We start from the raw sequence: 19789 nt of genomic DNA, 5'->3' as shown, positions 1-19789 counted from the left end.
CTCTATTTTTTTCATTAAAATAAAATAAAATAAAATAAAATAATTTAAATAAATAAATAATTATATTTATTAATAAAAAAAGGAAAAAAAAAAGTTTTGGTGGGTGTTACATTTTAAAACTAAACTAATACATTCAAATTTAATTATGTTAAATTTCTATTATACGGGTTATAATTTTAGAATTAATTATATAATGTATAATTAAAAATCAAAGTATCTAAATGTTGTAACTGAGTAGGTTTTGTCACAGTGTCTCTCTGTGTGTGTGTATATATATGTATACGAGATCACAACTCGTAAGTAGAGTGTTTCCAAGTGATTGGTGGTTATATATAAATAAATGCACCCACAGCCTTTTGACATCGCCCTCCCACCTAACTCGTCCAATTGCATTAATTTATTAACTAACCCATTAAATTCTCAACCCCTCCTCTCCTGCTGCCTTTTCCAATTTAATTTATCACTCTTCATAATATATATATATATATATATATATTTATTAAAAAATAAAAAAAAAAAGGAATTTGAAGCAGGAAATTATATTAATATTCTCATCAACACATGGATTGGGAGAGAGATGAAGAAACTACGTACATATGGAATTTATATCATTACGTATTCATTATGGTAATTAAACATATATTAATTGCTGATTTGTGTTTATATATAGATTATTAATTAATTAACATATATTGGCAAGACAAATGATTATTCCTTCCGCAAACCAAAACTTAAATTAATGCATGCATGCAACCTTAAGTACGTAAATGCATTCATCTTCAACTTCAGTGGTGGCCTCCAATTCCTCCTCCCCCACCGCCACCAAAACCACCCCCACCGCCAAATCCTCCACCTCCACCCGCTCCTCCTCCAAATCCTCCACCAAATCCGCTCCCACCACCTCCACCAAATCCTCCGCCAGAACCACCTCCGAATCCACCACCAGAACCACCTCCGAATCCACCGCCAGAACCACCTCCGAATCCACCACCGGAACCACCTCCAAATCCACCGCCAGAACCACCACCCAACCCTCCGCCTTTACCAAATCCTCCACCTGCACCACCACCAAACCCACCACCTTTTCCAATTCCCCCACCAATGCCGCCGCCCTTACCAAATCCTCCACCGCCACCAACACCACCACCTTTGCCTATACCACCACCAAGCCCACCACCCTTACCAAATCCACCACCACCACCAAGCCCACCTCCCTTGCCTATGCCACCACCAAGTCCTCCACCTTTACCAAATCCACCACCACCACCAAGTCCGCCTCCCTTGCCGATGCCACCACCAAGTCCTCCACCCTTACCAAATCCACCACCACCACCCTTCCCTATGCCACCACCAAGTCCACCGCCTTTGCCTATGCCACCACCAAGTCCACCGCCTTTGCCTATGCCACCACCAAGTCCACCGCCTTTGCCTGTGCCACCACCAAGTCCCCCACCCTTACCAAACCCTCCACCACCACCAAGCCCACCACCTTTTCCTATCCCTCCACCAAGTCCTCCACCCTTACCAAATCCACCACCACCACCAAGCCCACCACCTTTTCCTATGCCGCCACCAAGTCCTCCACCCTTACCAAATCCGCCGCCACCACCTATCCCTCCACCTTTCCCAATCCCTCCACCAAGTCCTCCACCCTTACCAAATCCGCCGCCACCGCCTATCCCTCCACCTTTTCCAATCCCTCCACCAAGTCCACCACCTTTGCCAAAACCACCCCCGGCTCCTCCACCGAACCCACCACCTTTTCCTATCCCTCCACCAAGTCCACCACCCTTACCAAATCCACCACCTGCTCCCAAACCACCGCCAGCACCCCCACCTGCTCCACCTCCAAACCCACCACCGGCTCCGCCTCCACCACCAAAGCCACTGCCGAACCCTCCTTCCTTCCCGAAACCGAGTAACTCCTCCTCATCCTTTCTCAGGCTGACCACATTCCTGGCAGAAACAATCGGGACAATAGCATGAAAGCAAAACAAAGATAGCAAAGCAATTCCCCAAATAGCACGCACCATTTTATTAGTATGCTTGTATCTTGCTGTGTGATAATTTAACACCAGAGCGACGAGCTTTATAAGCATCTAAGTCGGCATTAAATGATCTCAACTACTAACCATGGTATATATTCAATATACAAACCATCACACGGTTTTCATAACAGGGTTAGACTTTCTCTATGCAAGTAGCAACTTTCTAATCTCTCTCTTTTCCATTTGCATTTTGGAGTAAAACGAAAAACCTAAACATCTAAAAATTTGTGATTAATAAAGACAAGTACTCTCGCAGCTACCGGCACCACATAATATTAGGACCTCTTTTTTGGGATTATCATGAGAACCCTTTTATAATGTGCAACAAGATTTTTATGGCACTGCAATTACTGTTTATATATATATATATTATAATGGGCAGGTGTAAGTATACATTTGGCTAATAATTTATATATATCGTATATAAGCAATTAATTTGCCGACAAATGGCAGCACGAATGTAAAAGATGGCAAAAAGAAAAAATAATATTTATAAGTCATAATCATTTATGGTCATATACATTTTTAAACATAATTGTATTTTTATTTTTTTAATTATAATAATATATAATAAATCTCTTAAACAGGTAGTGTATATACTTAAAATGTAAGCTTTCTTTACTGAAACCCTTTTTGCCTTTAACATTTCTCTTACCAGTGAATCTTACATGAAAGCTGCCAAGGAACAATATTTATAAATTGTAAGCTTTTGATAACATTATTATTATGCTACAAAGTTTTTAACATTATTAGTTATGCATATGAGAAATTACATAAACCACATGAGATTTTACGAAATACATTTTTGAGATTGAACACAAATTTCATATATACTTTTCGTACTATTTTACAGTTTATCTCCTTAACTATTAAATCCAACTGTTAAATATAGTTTTAATACTGAGTTTCTACTTAACTATTAAAATACTTTGTATTTTTCTAGATTACAAGACTATAAATAAATATTAAGTTAAATGTATAAGTGTATTAAATTATCAATATTAATATTATGTTAACAAAATTATTAAATAGAAGACTGTTATAATAATTTTAAGAGCAAATTACCATTAGCTCTCTATTAACCAATTTATGTAATAGTTTCACATTAATTTTTTAATTAAATTAATTAATGTAATATTTATTTATATAGTTTTGTAATTTTAATACATTACTAAAAATTTATTGATGATTTTATTTTTAAGTAAAAAGGCATTGTATGTAGTGTTTAAAAAACAGATACTAGTATTTGTGATTAATTAATTTTATTTAATAATTATATAGTAATTTATTGAACCAGCTAATTAACAATAATTTAATATATTTTAATTTATAAATTATTTGTATAGTATTATAATTTAAATTTATCAATACGTTTAGTATTAAAATTAGATTTAACAGTTAAATTCAATGAGTATGATAAATAAATAAATAAAATTCTTCATTTAATTTAAAATAGTAGATGATTTTTTTTTTTCAATTTTCTAAAATGTCAGGGAGGTTTATGTAATTAATGCAATAACTAAATTGTATACCTCTACCCAGATATTGCCTGCTATAGAACTTAGATACATGCACATACCATAATAGCTATATAAAATATTAATTAAATATATTTTTCAGTCTCTCTTCTAACTCCTGCATATTTAATAAAAACAGTACAATATGTTTTTTACAGCATAATTTAGAGATCTATCATGCATTTCCGAACTATATATATATACACACACACACATACATACGCAAGGATAGATATGTACGTATGAAGTCATGCAAAATGAAAGAAGTATTTAAATTTCAACAAGCAATTAAACCTTCATCTACCTTGCACATGGAGTTGCTCGACTCTGCGAAAGGAACCTACCTACTTACCTTTCATAATGCATTTCTGTTGATGATGATCCATAGATTCATATATACATATATATATATATGTGTGTGTGTGTGTGTGTGTGTGTATAGAATGGATAATTTCATATTTTAATTTCTTCCACTGACCCACTAGGTTCGCATATATATATATATGTGAACCCACACAGACACTGTGTACAATGGATTTTTCATATTTTTAAATTTTCTTTTTTCATGGGACCACTTCATTATATTCAACGATCTATATTCAACTATTTTTAATTAATTATAATAAATTTTAGTCCAGCAATTATTGGAGTTTTAAATCAAGATATAGATATATAAAATTTTACTCTTATTTCGTACAAGATTAATATATATTATTAATTATATATAATAATTAATGGACAAAAAGAATTATGTACAAATTAATGAGTATATAATGGGCCAGAACCAGTAATTTGGACATAGTCTTTGAGCCCGACTCACATTGGGCTGAATCTTAAACTTTTCTTTTTTAATTTTATACGGCAAAAAGCGGCTAATTGATGAATTAATCAATTCAGATAAATTATACAGAAAATATACAATAGAATTTGTTAATTTAAATATGAATAGATTATATATTTTATATGTATGTATGTATATATATATATATTTTAAATTTTCTAATTGAAATAATTTCATACTACAGTCTGATTTGATAAACTCATATTTCCCTTACAACCTCTGTGATTCAAAATATTCCTTCACTGTCATCTTCTTTAAACCAAAATTTCCATCTACCTCTCAAATCTGCCTTTCAACCTACGTTGCAACCATGTACCAACTACCTTCCTCTTCCCACTAAATCTATATTCAACCTCATCATTAACTCGAATTTCTACTTTAATATGTGTAGCTCTGATGCTATATATATATATAAAAAAAAAAAAAAAACTTGATCTTAATTGAAACACTTATAATGAATTTTATTCATGTGGTCAATACATATTTATATTTACATATAAATAAAAATGTATAGCTCCAAGGATTACTGACAGCTTAAGCCCAATAACAACAACAACAACAATTAAATTATTGCCATATGAGTAATTTGGATCTTCATTGTTAACATAATTATAAGAGATATACATACTAAATAACTAATGTATATATGTTATGATTCTTTCCTTCTATCACGTATATGTTATTTCTACTCTGAACTAATATGTACATATATAAATAGATACAAATTCAGAATCTATCAATTAATAAATACAATTTCATTAGAATAGTATGCCACCAAAATAAGAATTTCATTACAAGTTCAGCAACATTTAACTTTTCGTCTTATTGTATTTCTTCTTACCAATTGTCCTCACACCTTGTTGTTACTCAGCCTCTTGGAAGATTAACTTTGATCTTAGTTCCAACTATCATTTTTTGCTTAACCTTTGCTCCTATGTGGTTTTAATTTAGATTTTTAGGTCATTTCTGCTCTTTGGACTTCCTTTGTTGATAAACTTTGGATCGGCTTTCAACTTTACTTTAAATTACGTAATTGTTCTTACATTTTGTTATTTTTGCCGATATCGGTATATCTCATCCCTAATACAACCACATCAACTTAACATGTTAATTTTTTTTGTGTGTGTGCAATATTTCATCTTCACTAATTTTATTTTGGCCTCAATTGCTGCCAATTTTGCATTTATAATGGAAAAATACTATATTTTATTACTACTATTTCAATATAATCTCTAAGTTCAAGGTATAAAAAGTTTTTTTATTAAGATAAAATTTAGTATATTGCAATAAAAAATATCTTTAGACTTATTTTTTATAAAGATGATATTGACATAACATATGTAGATCATCTAAAGTATTGTTATTATAAAACGATTAGAATTTCAATTACTTTAAACATTTTATGCACATCCAGTTTGTTAATTTTGATAAAATAACTTATATTATTATTTTTTAATATTTGATATAAAACTATCAAACTTAATCATAATTATTAGTTATGAATCTTAGTCACTATTATAGTTATGAATTAGTTTACACGATCTTAATAAGAAACAGAGCAAATTGTTAAATTTTTTTAGTATAAATGCAATATATTTAAAATTAGCTTTCTTAAACTCGTGTTAATAGATTTTCACATGTCTCAAGTATAAGGCAATTACAAGTAAAGAATAATGTTATATAAAGCTATTTATGCACATATCGTACTAACTTTTAAACATTACTAAATGTTTTCTAGGTCAGATATAAATATCCTCATTTCAATATGCTTAATCGTACTCCTCCCACTTTTACACCTACTTTTAACAAGAATATTTCAAGTGTTGATTCATTTATTATAATTTTGTTGGAGCTTTGTTCTTATTATGAGGTAAGTATTGACTCTCTTTTATAATAAGTTACAAAGAAAAACCATAAACATCAGAGAAAGCTCACACTTGAGATTTGGTTGATCTTCTTTTTAAATGACTCTAGTTAGTTGTAAGTAAGTATACAAGATTAACACCAGCTCTAATGGACATGTTGAATGCCAAAAAATATATTTAATAGCCAAGGAATATTCTCAAAAATATAGTATTAGTTACAAGAGTACTTTTACTTTTTTGATTGGATTGGTTTTTGTTAGTAGTATTTTTTAGCCATGGTTGTGGCAAAAAATGATGTCCTTTTCAAATGGAGGAGTGAAAGTTTTTTCAATGAGAATTTATAGGAAGAGATTTATATTCACCATCATCCTAATTATTCTCATCCTTTTTGTAAGATTTCTATACTTTAATATATTTTATACGGTTTGAAACAAATATTAAGATCTTGACTTGCCAAATTCAATTATGATATTGTGAATTTTGGTTTCGCTTTTAGTTCTCATATGTCTGCTTTATTTATTTGGCATATATATCATAGTTTTTTTTTTGTTATTTTTATTGATGATATAGTCTTTACATTGATGATGCAATATTTATTTGAGAATTACTACAATATCTTAGTCAATACTTTGAGATAAAAAAAATTTATGCACTCTAAATATATGTTTTGATCTTTAGAATATATTTAAATATGACGAGCATTCTTAACTTATTTTTTCATATCACTATTACAAAATTAAAATTGTTATTTAATAATATTTTTTTATAAAATGTCAAATATATTGAAATTTGTTATCAACATACACTTAAAAAGTTCGGTATCCAAAATCTTATTTAATCAAACTGATTGATATTTTTATAAAACAACCATTTTTACAATTGTTTTTAAGATTTAATTTCTAAATGCAAGTTGACACTTAAATTTGAGATATGTGTTAACATAATAAGAAATTTGTGTGATGTACGTAAGTTGGGATTATTTTCAATGAGTTAATATGTGTATAAATTGAGAAATACAAATTTACTAAAATAACACTCATATGATCAAAATCCTCATCCTTTTTAATCGTTACAAAGCCCAAAAAAAATTCGAAAATATTAGGGGCATTTCCGTCATTACGTTTTAGGGTATTGTTGTTATTTAAAACAATAATAAGGCCATTCTTGTAACTTTCTGCCATATAAGTAGGTGACCCACGCCCCTCTTTCTCTCATTCTTCTTCTTCCTCATCACTCCTTCTCTCTCCCCTCTCATTCTTTCCTTCCCAAAATTTTAAAGTTATTCTCCTCTCCACCGCCGATTACAGCGGCGCCGTCGCCAAATCCTCTTCTCTTTCCTTGGATCTCTCCTTTTTAGGTCAAGCAAGATCCGATATTTCCCTAAAATTTCTCTCAATCTCTGTTATTTCATTTTATTTTATTTAAAATACTGGTTTTTTCGTCATTTTACACTTTATCCCTTGTCTCTCTTTTTTCTTTTTTTTTTCTGGGACAAGCTTTATCCCTGGTCCTTATTCTGCTTTTATTTTTTTATTTTTTTATTTTTTTTGTAAATTAATTTCAAAATCTAGTTTGGACATTTCGCGATAAAGGTTTCTGAGTAAAAGACAATTGAATTTATTAATTTACTTATTTGCCCCTATCTTTTATACCATTTGACGGATATATTTGTTACGCTTACGTGGCATGGTTTTCGGGTGATAGGGAAGATGAGTCAGCGTCCACGTCAAATTTTCACGCCCAGAAAGCGCAAGGCTTGGGAGAGCTGTCCGTCTCTGTTTAAGCCGTCGACTCCAGAGGCTAATTCGGCTTCGAAAATAAAGCGATCGGCTCCTATTCCAGCAGCGGCTAACCCAGTCTCTCAACTTACATCTAATCGGCTTCTAGCCGGATATATGGCTCATGAATTCTTGAGCAAAGGCACACTGTTCGGTCAAAGTTTCGACCCGGCCCGACTCAATGCTCTACCCGTCAAAACCAGTTCTTCTGCTGAATTGAAGAGGGTAAACTCAGAAACCCACCGTAGTTACGGTGACGTGGCCAGCATTTTGATGAGTGATGAGATTCAGATTCCAGGGATAGTCAATCCTACCCAATTGACTCGGTGGATGCAAACGTGAGCGGAGATCGTCACCTGTGTGTATGTGTTGATGCGGCGTCGTTTAAATCGGATTCTGAACCTTGATTAGTCCGTGTACAGCAAAAGGTGGTGAGTTTTGTCTCGCAATCAAAACGCGCAGCCTTTTCCTTCTGGCCTCTCTTTATGTTTTGCTCTCAAATTGTCTTTGGGTTATCTTACAACCTTCCTCTCTGTGATTTTGTTTTTTTTTTGGATAGTACTGTGGTTTGGATGTTGCCGAGCAGAATATGGAGGAGATGGTAATGTACTGTAACTGTTAACTGAGAGAGGAAGGAAGGAACTCTTTTCAACGTAGTTCTTGTTAATGTATGCTTTCAATTACTAGCTTGTTCATTTGCTGGATGATTCTCGTAAAGTTTTGCATTTGTGTTTGTGGTGTGTGAAGATAAAAGTTTATTATGATCTTTTTCTTTTGGTTTTTGAAATGTTTGCATGGCTGATATTGCTGGTTGTTTGAGGAACGACTAAGAGATTATCTACTTGGTGAAGGATAGTTGTTTTACTTGGAAGAAATACGATTGGGGTGATGTCATGAAGATAATTTGTGATATGAACAATTTAATAATGAAGAAAAAGGGGTAAAAGAGATCGAGAATGCATGTGTTTGTTAGTGTTTTTATCATGTGAAAATATTTGGGTTTGAGATGATACATGCATGTGTTTGTTTGTAATTGACACAGTACAACGTTCGAAAGAGAACTGTCTTATATATGAGGCTGGCGATGGTATGGAGTAGTGCAGGAATTTAACAGAAAATTCATGAAAAGAAGAAAATCTCTAGTTTCTTTTTTACATTATTATTAAATGCTTACACACGCTCACACAAATATATACATATATATATATATTGTAGTTTTTTTTTTTTTTTATTTCATTAAAAAATATGTTTGATGACAGAAAAGAGTTATAATGTGTTGCGATGAGATGGAAGTGAAGGTATGTGGTCAGGAGTTATGGGATTCTCTGCTGCACATGCAGTTTTGTTCAGGTAGGTGGCAATGCGTTGCTTTCTTCTTGTCATTTTCTCCAACTGCCTTAATATGCCCAGTTCATGCATGCCCATCAATTTCCTCCTACCAACTTTTTTTATTTTTTTTTAATTATTATTATAAATTAAAATGTTTTCGATTTTCACCTCTAAAAAATTTACTCTTATCTTTGAATTTTATGTTTCCAGTTAACCACAATAGATTATATGGTTAATTTTCTGAGAAACTTAAATTTAATATAAACTATAATTTAATTTATTATTTAATATATTAACTGACACATTCATTCACGTGCAAGGCCACTGAAATGTGATTAACATAATTGGGTGATAATTAAGATTTAAATCTGAACTTTTTAGTTTTTGTAAGTTCTAAGTTAGGCAATTCCTTTGTAGTTAATTTTTCTTAAAGTTTAAGTTAATAGGAAAATGTAAGTTCTGATATATTATTTATTTTATATTAATATGAGAATATGTAGATAGTTCACTAAGGAATTTTCTAGTACTGGTTGATTATTAAAATTTCAATATATTTTCATAAAAGGTAGGTTAGAAAGATCAAACCGCAATAATTCTATGCAAATAAAAACATGATCTAATTTAGAAAATCTTGTCTTAAGCCACTGTAACATTCATATGACTGATATTTTACCTTATAAAACAACATTAAGCGTCAAAATATATGGAATTCTAAGAAGCAAATAAAGTTAGAAAAAAATTGCAGGTGCAACTAACCATTATGGATGATCTTCCTGCATGAATTTACAAAATACAAGGAACAGAAAGATATAGGTGATATGTTACTGTGGTTATCTAATATATAGTTATGCCTTTGTTTAATTTAGTCTTCTAGGTTATTTAACATTAGTTTTATTTTATATAACAGTTATATAAGGTTCTTAGGTCTTAAATACATAGTTTTACTATTGAAAACATGCATTAAACCTTCACGATTTCTTCATAATTTCAAAATTTTATAATTTTTTTAATTTTAATTTAAATCATATAATTTTGGTCTCTGTGAAAAGATTATGATGTAAATTATAAATAAAAGATATTTGACAAAAAAATAAAATAAAATAAAATTGTAGCAAAAAAACTACTGCCACGCACTTTTCTTCCTTGCACATGCATATGTTTTTTAATTTTATGTATAGATATCATGTAATAAAATTTTAATTTAGAGTTTATGGGACTTACATGCCTCTTCTTCTTCCTCTCCTCTTTTCTTTCTCTTCTATTTTCTTCTTCAGGTTTTAGAGTCTTTTATCTAAACCCTAATAATTAACTTATATATATAGGACTACTCATTATGTAATTATTAAAAGATCTAATAGTTTTATACTAAAGTATAAAACAGCATCACAAATTTTACAAAATAATAATATAATTTCTCTTGGATCCATGATTAAATAATAATTATTATTTTCCTAAGGTGGGATATTACAATTGAGGTATATTTTTGTACTTGGATTTAGAGATCCACTACTAATATCTACGTTGTCTTCCTAAAGTAGTCTAAGACCGAGAGCTTGAGAAAAAGACTTGAAGTGGTTGAATCCAAAAGAATTGGTAACTTGGTGATAGAGATAGATTGATTAATATGATGAATTTGGTATTTTATAGCAACCCGAGTGAAATTTTATAGTAACCCGAATGAATTTATTTTCAAAGATATTGTTATTGATGGAAAAGATTTAGTAGATCGAAATATGAAGAATAGTTATTTTTATAAACCTAAGGTTCAATTTATCGATCAATAGTAAAGTAGAAATTTGCTTTGATTAAAATTGTTGATTCTATTGTCATCTAAAAAAGAGAAGTTACTTGATATAATATAATAGGTATACAATGATAGTCATTGAGTGAACTTGTAAATTTACTACTAATAACAAGAGGAAATACCACACTCTCCCTTCCCAGAAAATGATTATCTATCATATAATAACAAATCTATATATATATATATATATATACTAATTTCATACCATATAAATTGTATGGCATTTATAGACCTAGTTGAAAAGTCAATAGAAATGACTTGATACGTAAACTGATCATATTTGAGGCGAGTCGGATTTATTAGACTAAGGACTCCTAAGGTCCTGAGTTCGAACCTTCGGCATATTTGAGGTGAGTCAGGATTATTACCCACATCAAGGAGCTCTTCTAAAATGGAAAAGAACAAAAAAAAATCCTTAACCGACTTACATGTTGTAAGAAAACAAAAGATATTTCAGTTTCTTGCACATATTAATGTAGATAGATAAAATTAATTGAACCTTTCAAATAGATTCTGTATGTGCACATTTTGCTATCAATCATCTTCTGGATCTAACAAACCCTTTTTACTTTTTCATGCATTTAACCGGGAAGCTATCTTTTCTTACAAGGAATAAGGACTGGAACCAATACCTCTTACAAGAATTCCAAATGCTTTATCCAATAAGCTAAGCTTTTCGCCGTAAGCACTGGAAGCTAGCTTATTCCATTTAAAAGTACATAACCAAATTCCTGATTTGTTATGAAATCTCCCTTCAGCATTAAATGAAAGCTTGATAAAATCACAAATATAGGCTCAATGAGTAGAAATTGATGACCTTAACCACAAAAAGGAAAAAAAATTCAGTCACGATTTCTAATCCCATATAAACAAAGGCCAGAGACGTTGAAAGTGCTGCGCTGAGGAGCAGATGCGTCTACAAGTCTGTTGCTGGTTCTATGCACTCTTAACCGCAACAGACCTTGCTTTCAGGTTGAGGAAAATAGCCCTGAAAGTTCAAATACAAGGAGCAAATGTCATTACCAACGAGCAAACTCATCCAGTGATTAACATGGGAATGTTATATTTTGCATGAAGCTTCTAACAAATCGACACCACTTAAAAATAACAAATAATAGATGAGGTACACCCACCATAGCAAGCATAAAAGTTTGTGAAATAGCATATTATTGACATCTCCAACCTATTTGGCTTTACAGTAATTTTCATCCGGCTGATAACCATATCTAGAAACAATAATCAATATAACCACAATTGCATGGCACAGATCACATTTTGGCCAAAGAGCACCTTAGAATTCCACTTATGTGTGACTGAGACAAAAATTTCAGCATTATCTCTACAATCAATATCATCATCTCAACGGCTAACTATATGAACTGATGTACTGATCCATGTGCATAAGGCAGTTAATCAGAACAGTTGAAAAGAAGGATAACTGGAGGAAGAAAGAAAGTAGAACTGCAGGATTTGAAAGCCTACCAGCATGAGGCAACAAAGCTGTGAAACACAACGCGGAACTGCAAAGGCATGTACTGGTAATTCACCCATCCAACAATAGGCCAAAACTGCATGTCATAGCTAAAGTGTCATATATTGGGCATACCATTGAAATGCTCTGCATGTGGTCCAAAATAATGTCCAGAATTACCATACCTTCCATGCTGTTAACTGAACCGAAGGGTAATCCTTTCGAACTTTGCTCTTAACAAGACCCCATGGTCTTCCTGAAAGAAAGTAGAGAAACTTATAAAGAAAGAAAAACAATAAAATTTACAACCAAAAAACTTATTGCATGTGAAATTAAGGCATCCATTAATCACCACAAGCATTTTATAGGAAAGTCAGCGAAAGCATTCATACTAAAAAGTAGACAGAACAGTGAGCTTTCAGCCACAAATCACAGTTGATATTGAGTTGGCATACGATTTATAAATCTTAGTTCCATTATCAATGACCGTTTTCCCCTACCATGATTACAGTCATAGAATGGATTCTGAATTTCCAAATCCGATAAAAAATGAAAGAAAATAAGGAACACAAGATCACTATCTAGATGTTCGTGAATAGACCAGAAAAGGTTTCTGAAGAAGCATTTCTAAAATGCCTCCTCTCATGGGTGAACAGTGGAATACTAATTCATGATTTGGAAAGTTGAGAAACTAACATTTACATCCACAACTTTCACAGCTGATCTATATGATACTGGCTTAGCATTTTAAAATCCAACTGTTCCTTTTTCGTGTTCCATTTCTACCCCAGAAAAAATCAAAATAATATGATCTTATTAGCAGAAAAGACCACCACCTCCCCCATATTTTTCCTACTAAATCAGCTGGAAACTAATACTTTCTCGTGCTTCAACATAATTTTTAAGTCTCTTCTCACTCTAAATTTCCAAAATTGCCTGGATTTATCAGGTTCTGAAAAATGACAAGGTCTCCAAACAAGAAAATATAAATGGTACTCTCATGTTTTCTGAAAAGATTGAAGCACCATCTAAAGGTTTACAAATCGGTGATCAATCAGAAGTAGCTTGGTACCAAATTAGTTAGTAAACAAACAAACAAAACTGTCACTTAATTATTGTCAACTTCTACTTCCCTAGAAGAAGGATCAATCCTGAGACAAATTTTACTTTCTAGTCCCTCTGCTAGATTTTAGGGGGTATTTCAGCTCAGACTTGTCAGAGTAAATACAAAAAACCTGATCGTTGTACAGTACATTATAGTTTTGATCCATGATTTTAAAAAAGTCCCACAAAACTTTTCAATTAAAATATATGAAAAGAGGCAATTTCAATAAATTTTTTTATCAAAATTCAGCTCAAACTCAACTAGATGCTAATCACAAATCTGAATAAGTTCCCATCTCAACTGATAATTCACAAATCTTTTTCCTCCAAACTTTATTGTGAACATAAGATGAAAATGAGTTGGGGAATCTCAAGGCTCAGGATCTATGGTTACATATCATGCTTTGTTTCTTTGGATCCATTTTGTAAAAATGCAGAAAAATCCTAGCTTCAATAGTAATGCAGCTGATAAATATCATAACAAAAACAGCATGCAATGACAAAGATACCCGCTTGAAAACTGATTATTGAAATCTCTTTCATCCTTAAAAATCTCAATTAGGAGCAAAGCCATAAAACAAAACTAATGCCACATTTTTAACTGCCTGTAATAAATTGAGCATGAGTATGGTTCAAGGAGACCAGTTGATAGATTCAGATACCTTCAACTACCAAACCATAGTACATCATGAAAAAGAAGTTGTTCCATGGAGAAGAAGTTAACTGTTCCAATAACACCTGATTAACAAAATTTCCCATTAATAATCTCTAATTAGGAAACAACATTTGGACTTGTACTGCCACAGAAAGTAGACATAAGAAGGCAGTTTTATTTGAAAAAATCGAGATAATATAAATTGCGCAGAAGAAAAAATGGAGCCCAGTTCATATAAGAAGACTTTACCTTCTTGGCAACAGTTGAGTTGCCCTTTTTTCCCTTAAATATAATATCCATCAATTTGTGAAGAAAGTGGCCAAATGGTCCAACATATGCAAAGCCATAAAGCTGCACAAAATTCAAATATATAACTTCATTGCAAAACGTTGGATCATTTTCTCAAAATTACAATTTTGTTTAAAGCAATCATCAGACTCTTTCCAGTTTGATTACACAAATTCTAGAGATAAAAACATATACTTTCAGATGAATTCCACTTCTTTTTTCCTTATTTCGTGGAATTCATTTCTACCAAAAATAGTATAAAAGACGATGATTGAACATACCAAACCATTTCAGTCACCCTTTCGATTCTAGCAAGTCAAGTGACCCACATAAAAAAGAATATGAATCAAAGTTTAGATTTTATCTCTCTTGGAATTTTCTTGGCAAACAAGCACAGAATGATAGTGTGATCCACCTGACTGAGAAATAATTAAAGTCAACTTACCATGAGGAGAAGCAGTCTTCTAAACTGAAGCTTTTTGACCCCAGAAATTTTTTGAGCAATTACATCACTGCACCCTGCTAGAACCCCTGCAGTAATTGCCTAAGGAATAAAATTAAAAAAAAAAAAAAAAAACCAACAAAATGTTAATTAGAAACAGAATATACATATATCTACCGGAACAAAAATGAACCCAATTTAGGAAAGAAAAAACCCAAAAAGACAACATTAACAAAACGAAACCGTGAATAATAAGCGAATAAGAAGACAGAGACAAGGGAATAATCCAACAAAGATTGAAAAGAAGAAACCTTGGTTCTAAGAGGGTGTGCTTGAAGTTGTATGAGATATTTTCTCCAAGCGTCTTTCGCAATATCAGACATGGTTGATCAAATAATCAAAGACACGTATGCAGGATAGTTGGAGAGGAAGAAAGGGGGTGAGGGGGGTTGATTTAAAGAAAGAAGGAAAGAGGGCGGGCGGGGGTTCGGTGACAGAGCCAAGCTGGTAAGTGCATCGAAGACCTTGACCTGCTTACTCGTATCTTCCCATGGAACTTTGCCACTGAGATCCAACGTCTATTCGGCTCAAAAACGCAACTTTTTGAATAAACAAATATTTTCATTCATCAACAAAAGTAAAATCTTTTATTTTCCCACATATATATATATATGTATGTACATGCAGATAAATTTATATATATGTATATATACATATTTTAATTAGCATTATTTTGACTTTTTCTTCCTCTATTGTCTGTAATTTTTTTTTTCCCGTTCATGGTTTTCTATTGGGTAAGAATTTAGGTGTATTTACTATGATTATAAAAGTCATTATGCTTATTTTGCTCTACTTTTTTATTCATTACCTAATGCGTAGGTTTTAAAATCTATTTTGATTGTAACTCGATTTTTAAAATTAAAAAATTATATCACAACATTTAAATAAATCTATTTTGATTTAGGTGTTTTAAAAAATTATAAAATCTGAAAGTCACAACATTTAAATATTAAATTTTTGTAAACTATTGTTGGGACTTTGTCCCACCTTTTGGCTAGATCCTTTTCCTTCGGTTCTTACATTTTGATCTAAAAATCAAGAAAAAGATCATGATCATGTTTGTGTATAGGATCTCCAATCGATTCTTATGTAGTTCAGGATTTTTACAACAATGAGATGATTGGTATAGCTAAAAACGTCGAAGATTTATTATTCTCTATTTCTTTAATCTACTTGTTACTTCAAATCTAATAATGTCAAATGGTTTTATTTTTATTGAATTCATTAATCACAAAGAGGTCATACATCAATTTTCTTGTGTTTGAGACACTTTAATAGAATTCTGTAGTTGAGAGAATGCATTAACATTTACTAAAGGTTGTTATTGCTAGAACTCTCTTCTCTTATTCTAAAGTTCCCTTTTAATTAATAAGGGTCAAAGTGCTTCTTGCTTTAGTTGCTACTTTGCAATGATATTTAACATCACTGGATGTAAACAATACTTTTTTAAATAAGGATTTCTTTGAAGAAGTTTATATGGATTTTAAGGGGAGCAGTCTTATATAATAGTCAAACAAGTCTGCAAGCTTCACATATTAATTTAGACTTCAAACAAGCTTTTAGGTCTTTGTTGCAATGAAAATCTAATTAGCCTTTGTTGTTAAGTAATTGTCATTACTAGCTCTTCATCAACTGAAATTCAAGTTGTAAAGAATTTTTTATATACTCAATTCTAGCTCAAAGATTTTGGACAAATATGAAATACTTTTTTGGACTTTTTTTTAAAGGTATTAACATTTCTCAAAGATGTTATCTCTCACAACTCCTCAAAAATGCAATATTTTTAGTTTACAAACTTAAAAAACTTCTAATGAAGCATAAGTTGTCCCTTAACGCACATGATTGTGAAATACTGAAATATCTCTTTTAATATAAATGTCTTATGAGATATTTATTATATTTAGTACTTTTAAGGTCAGATAACACGTTTGAAGTGTATAAATCTATTTAGCTTTTTTCGTGACCGAGAGAGCCTCATCTACAGGCTGCTAGTCATGTGCTATGTTACATCAAGTGAAAACTTGGCCAAGGTTTCTTCTTTCAGCTGCTTCGTTCCTTGTGCCTCAAGCTTTTCTAAACATGTATGGAGCTAATTGCACGTATTTTTGTAAATATGTTACTGGTTTTATATTTTGTTTAGAGATTTATTGATTTTCTTGAAGATTAAAAAGTAGATAACCAGTTTCATATTCCTCTATTAAAGTAAAATACAAAGCTTTAACTATCACTACAAATGAACTTCTTTAAATCAAGTAGTTACTTTCTAACTGTGGCATCAAATCTTCTGATCTAGGTATACTGTTTAGTGACAATCAAATATCAAAATTGATTATTATTTTGTCTAGATCAATAAACAAATGCGATGATTAAACTTTTGTCAATTTGATTACACTAACAATTGGCATATTTGTTTACCAAACACGTAACTTCTCTTTTATTTTCTCTTTGTTTGCCAAGATGGTTATTCATAATATTCACTGTCCATCTTGAGGTGGAATATTAAATTTAAGTTGGTTATCATTCTAATAACTTAACTAAATTGACTACTTCTTCTTTACTTGATATAAACATCTTTGTAATGATAATTTTAATTTTTACTCAATATGTAATTATAATTAGTAGCAATGTAGATAATATATCTTCAATCAACATCTCAATATATAATGTTTTTTAATTATAAGTTAATACATTCATCGACTGATAATAAATAAATATTAATTATAACATTAAAAAAATAATAATTTTTATACGGGAATATATAGTAAGATATTTCCGTATTATGTTAATATGGTTTTCGAACGTTCCTCCACAATTATGTACCAAATTCCTAAAATTGATTTGGTTTTATTGATAATTTCTTACATGGTGGGAGGTTGTGGTGGGGCATGTGGAGGATCAGACCCATTACCTATCAAACAATATTAAAAGAAATTAGAGAGAAAATAAAATTTGTTAAAAATATCCTTAAAGTTTAAAGAAAATGGACCTAACTAATCATTTATTAAGTTTCTACTAGTTGAAGACAAAAGCGATCGCATATCATCAGCAACCTCAAGAAAAGAATATTACTTTTTCTATGTCAGTGAGACATTTCCAACTTTATAAGTACATCAATCTTCTCTTTCTTGTTTGCATCCTAAATATTATCTTAATCAATCTTCTCTTTCAGTATCATCTACTATTTGTTCTCTAATATAAATTCACAAATTGCATAATTATTTTCATACTAATGACTGTTTCCTGCACCTAAATGATGAAAAAAGAAAACATAAAGCACAACAGAAGGAATTTCAAAATTCCAGCATTTGGAATAAAAATGAAAAGAACAATAAAAAAAATATAGAAAGCAAAAATGAAAACACCAAGAAAGAGCAAGAAACCATGACAGGAGAAAGTGAAATGCATTTGATAAGACACCTAGGAGATAGATAATAATTATATTTTATTTTGAAATAAGATAAAAAATATTTTATTAAAAATGTAATGCTAACCAACAAATTCATGCCCAACCAAGGACCGGAAGTGCTAAAAAAAAGGAAAACTTTAAGGAGAAAATTTACCCAAACTTCTTTTCCTTTGGCGGACCAGTGAAAAGTATCTTAGCAGCAGTCGTGAAATCAAGCTTGTCCAATTGACAATATGCCTCATTGTACTTGCTGATGCTAGACTCGACCTTATCAATGTTGTTGTTGGTGGATTTTGTGGCAATAGTACGAAAAGGCATCGTTTGATGTAGCTTAAATTTGGTCAAGAGTTGGAGCCATGTGCCTTGCTTGCGAAACATGGGTCCGTTCTCAAATTTGGCTCAAATGCTCCAACTTTCAGAAAAAGCCCTTCCGTAGAAATCCTTGCCTGCACTCCATGGTTTTATTGAGTACATTAGTCCAGGGAGAATCACGAGTTTAACAGACACACACATACATATACATATGTATATGTCCTGGTATATATTTACCATATTTTTTTGAGATAAAAGTTAGTAAATGTATTAGAAAAAGGTACCAAGAGGGTACCGCCTATGTACAAAAGATTTACTATATTAGTTATGTTAATTTGCTTCTGTGACATTATGGATATATTTCATCTGTATATGAATCAAATAAGATGGACTTGGGAAACAACAACTACAGCAGTATGCTAGAAATCTTAGAAACTTTCAAATAGTTAGACACACACAATTACGCGTAGCATGGGAAACCAAAAATTAACACTGGCTTAATAGAGAAATGAGTTTAGAAAAGCGGAGTTAACAAAAAAAAAAAAGAAAACATTGAAATGAGTTTAGCAGAGTCAATTTTCTCGTTATACTTGTGAAAAGAAGTCTTTACGCAAAAGATGGTTCCATCCACATCCACACTGTTGTTTCCCTTCACCTTATCAGTCAAAGAAGGAAAAATAATCTAAATATTTTCTAATTTGTTAAAACCAAAGTTTGAACTTTGTGAACATGTTGTGCATTTTCAAAATGTAAACCAACTCAATGTTCAAATTCTTTGAGCATTTTCAAAATGTAAACCAACCCAATGTTCAAATTCTAGACTGCAATACCTATTCTACAAAAACATCAAGTTGGCACTTTTTCTTGTT

General features: G+C 31.4%; 3 protein-coding genes across 4 annotated transcripts; 1 reads left to right on the top strand and 2 right to left on the bottom strand.

Moving 5' to 3' along the window:
- Positions 1–523: 523 nt before the first annotated feature.
- Positions 524–2345, bottom strand: LOC110815879 (uncharacterized). Its single transcript, XM_022043849.2, has one exon. It carries the CDS (start codon positions 2097–2099, stop codon positions 786–788), a length of 1314 nt encoding a protein of 437 aa, XP_021899541.2. The 5' UTR covers positions 2100–2345; the 3' UTR covers positions 524–785.
- Positions 2346–7469: 5124 nt separating this feature from the next.
- Positions 7470–8782, top strand: EDA6 (embryo sac development arrest 6). 2 transcript variants are annotated; one of them, XR_015817622.1, is made up of 3 exons: positions 7470–7628; positions 7976–8480; positions 8609–8782. XR_015817622.1 is itself a non-coding variant. In XM_088215266.1 (2 exons), the coding sequence occupies exon 2, from the start codon at positions 7981–7983 to the stop codon at positions 8389–8391; it is 411 nt and encodes a 136-aa protein (XP_088071392.1). In that variant the 5' UTR covers positions 7470–7628; positions 7976–7980; the 3' UTR covers positions 8392–8782. The 2 variants fall into 2 exon arrangements, 1 of the variants encoding a protein (XP_088071392.1); XM_088215266.1 differs by having other exon boundaries at positions 7976–8782.
- Positions 8783–11723: 2941 nt separating this feature from the next.
- On the bottom strand, positions 11724–15732 carry LOC110815880 (Peroxisomal membrane 22 kDa (Mpv17/PMP22) family protein). The gene is made up of 7 exons (XM_022043851.2): positions 15454–15732; positions 15146–15244; positions 14662–14763; positions 14420–14495; positions 12839–12909; positions 12665–12750; positions 11724–12170 (listed from the first exon to the last, which is right to left on the bottom strand). Exons 1-7 carry the CDS (start codon positions 15523–15525, stop codon positions 12119–12121), a joined length of 558 nt encoding a protein of 185 aa, XP_021899543.2. The 5' UTR covers positions 15526–15732; the 3' UTR covers positions 11724–12118.
- Positions 15733–19789: the final 4057 nt, after the last annotated feature.

The sequence above is a fragment of the Carica papaya genome, chromosome 3, assembly GCF_054855325.1.
Source record: "Carica papaya isolate Zhongbai chromosome 3, ASM5485532v1, whole genome shotgun sequence".
NCBI classification, from domain to species: domain Eukaryota; kingdom Viridiplantae; phylum Streptophyta; class Magnoliopsida; order Brassicales; family Caricaceae; genus Carica; species Carica papaya.
This window is presented reverse-complemented; position numbering and strand designations above follow the sequence as displayed.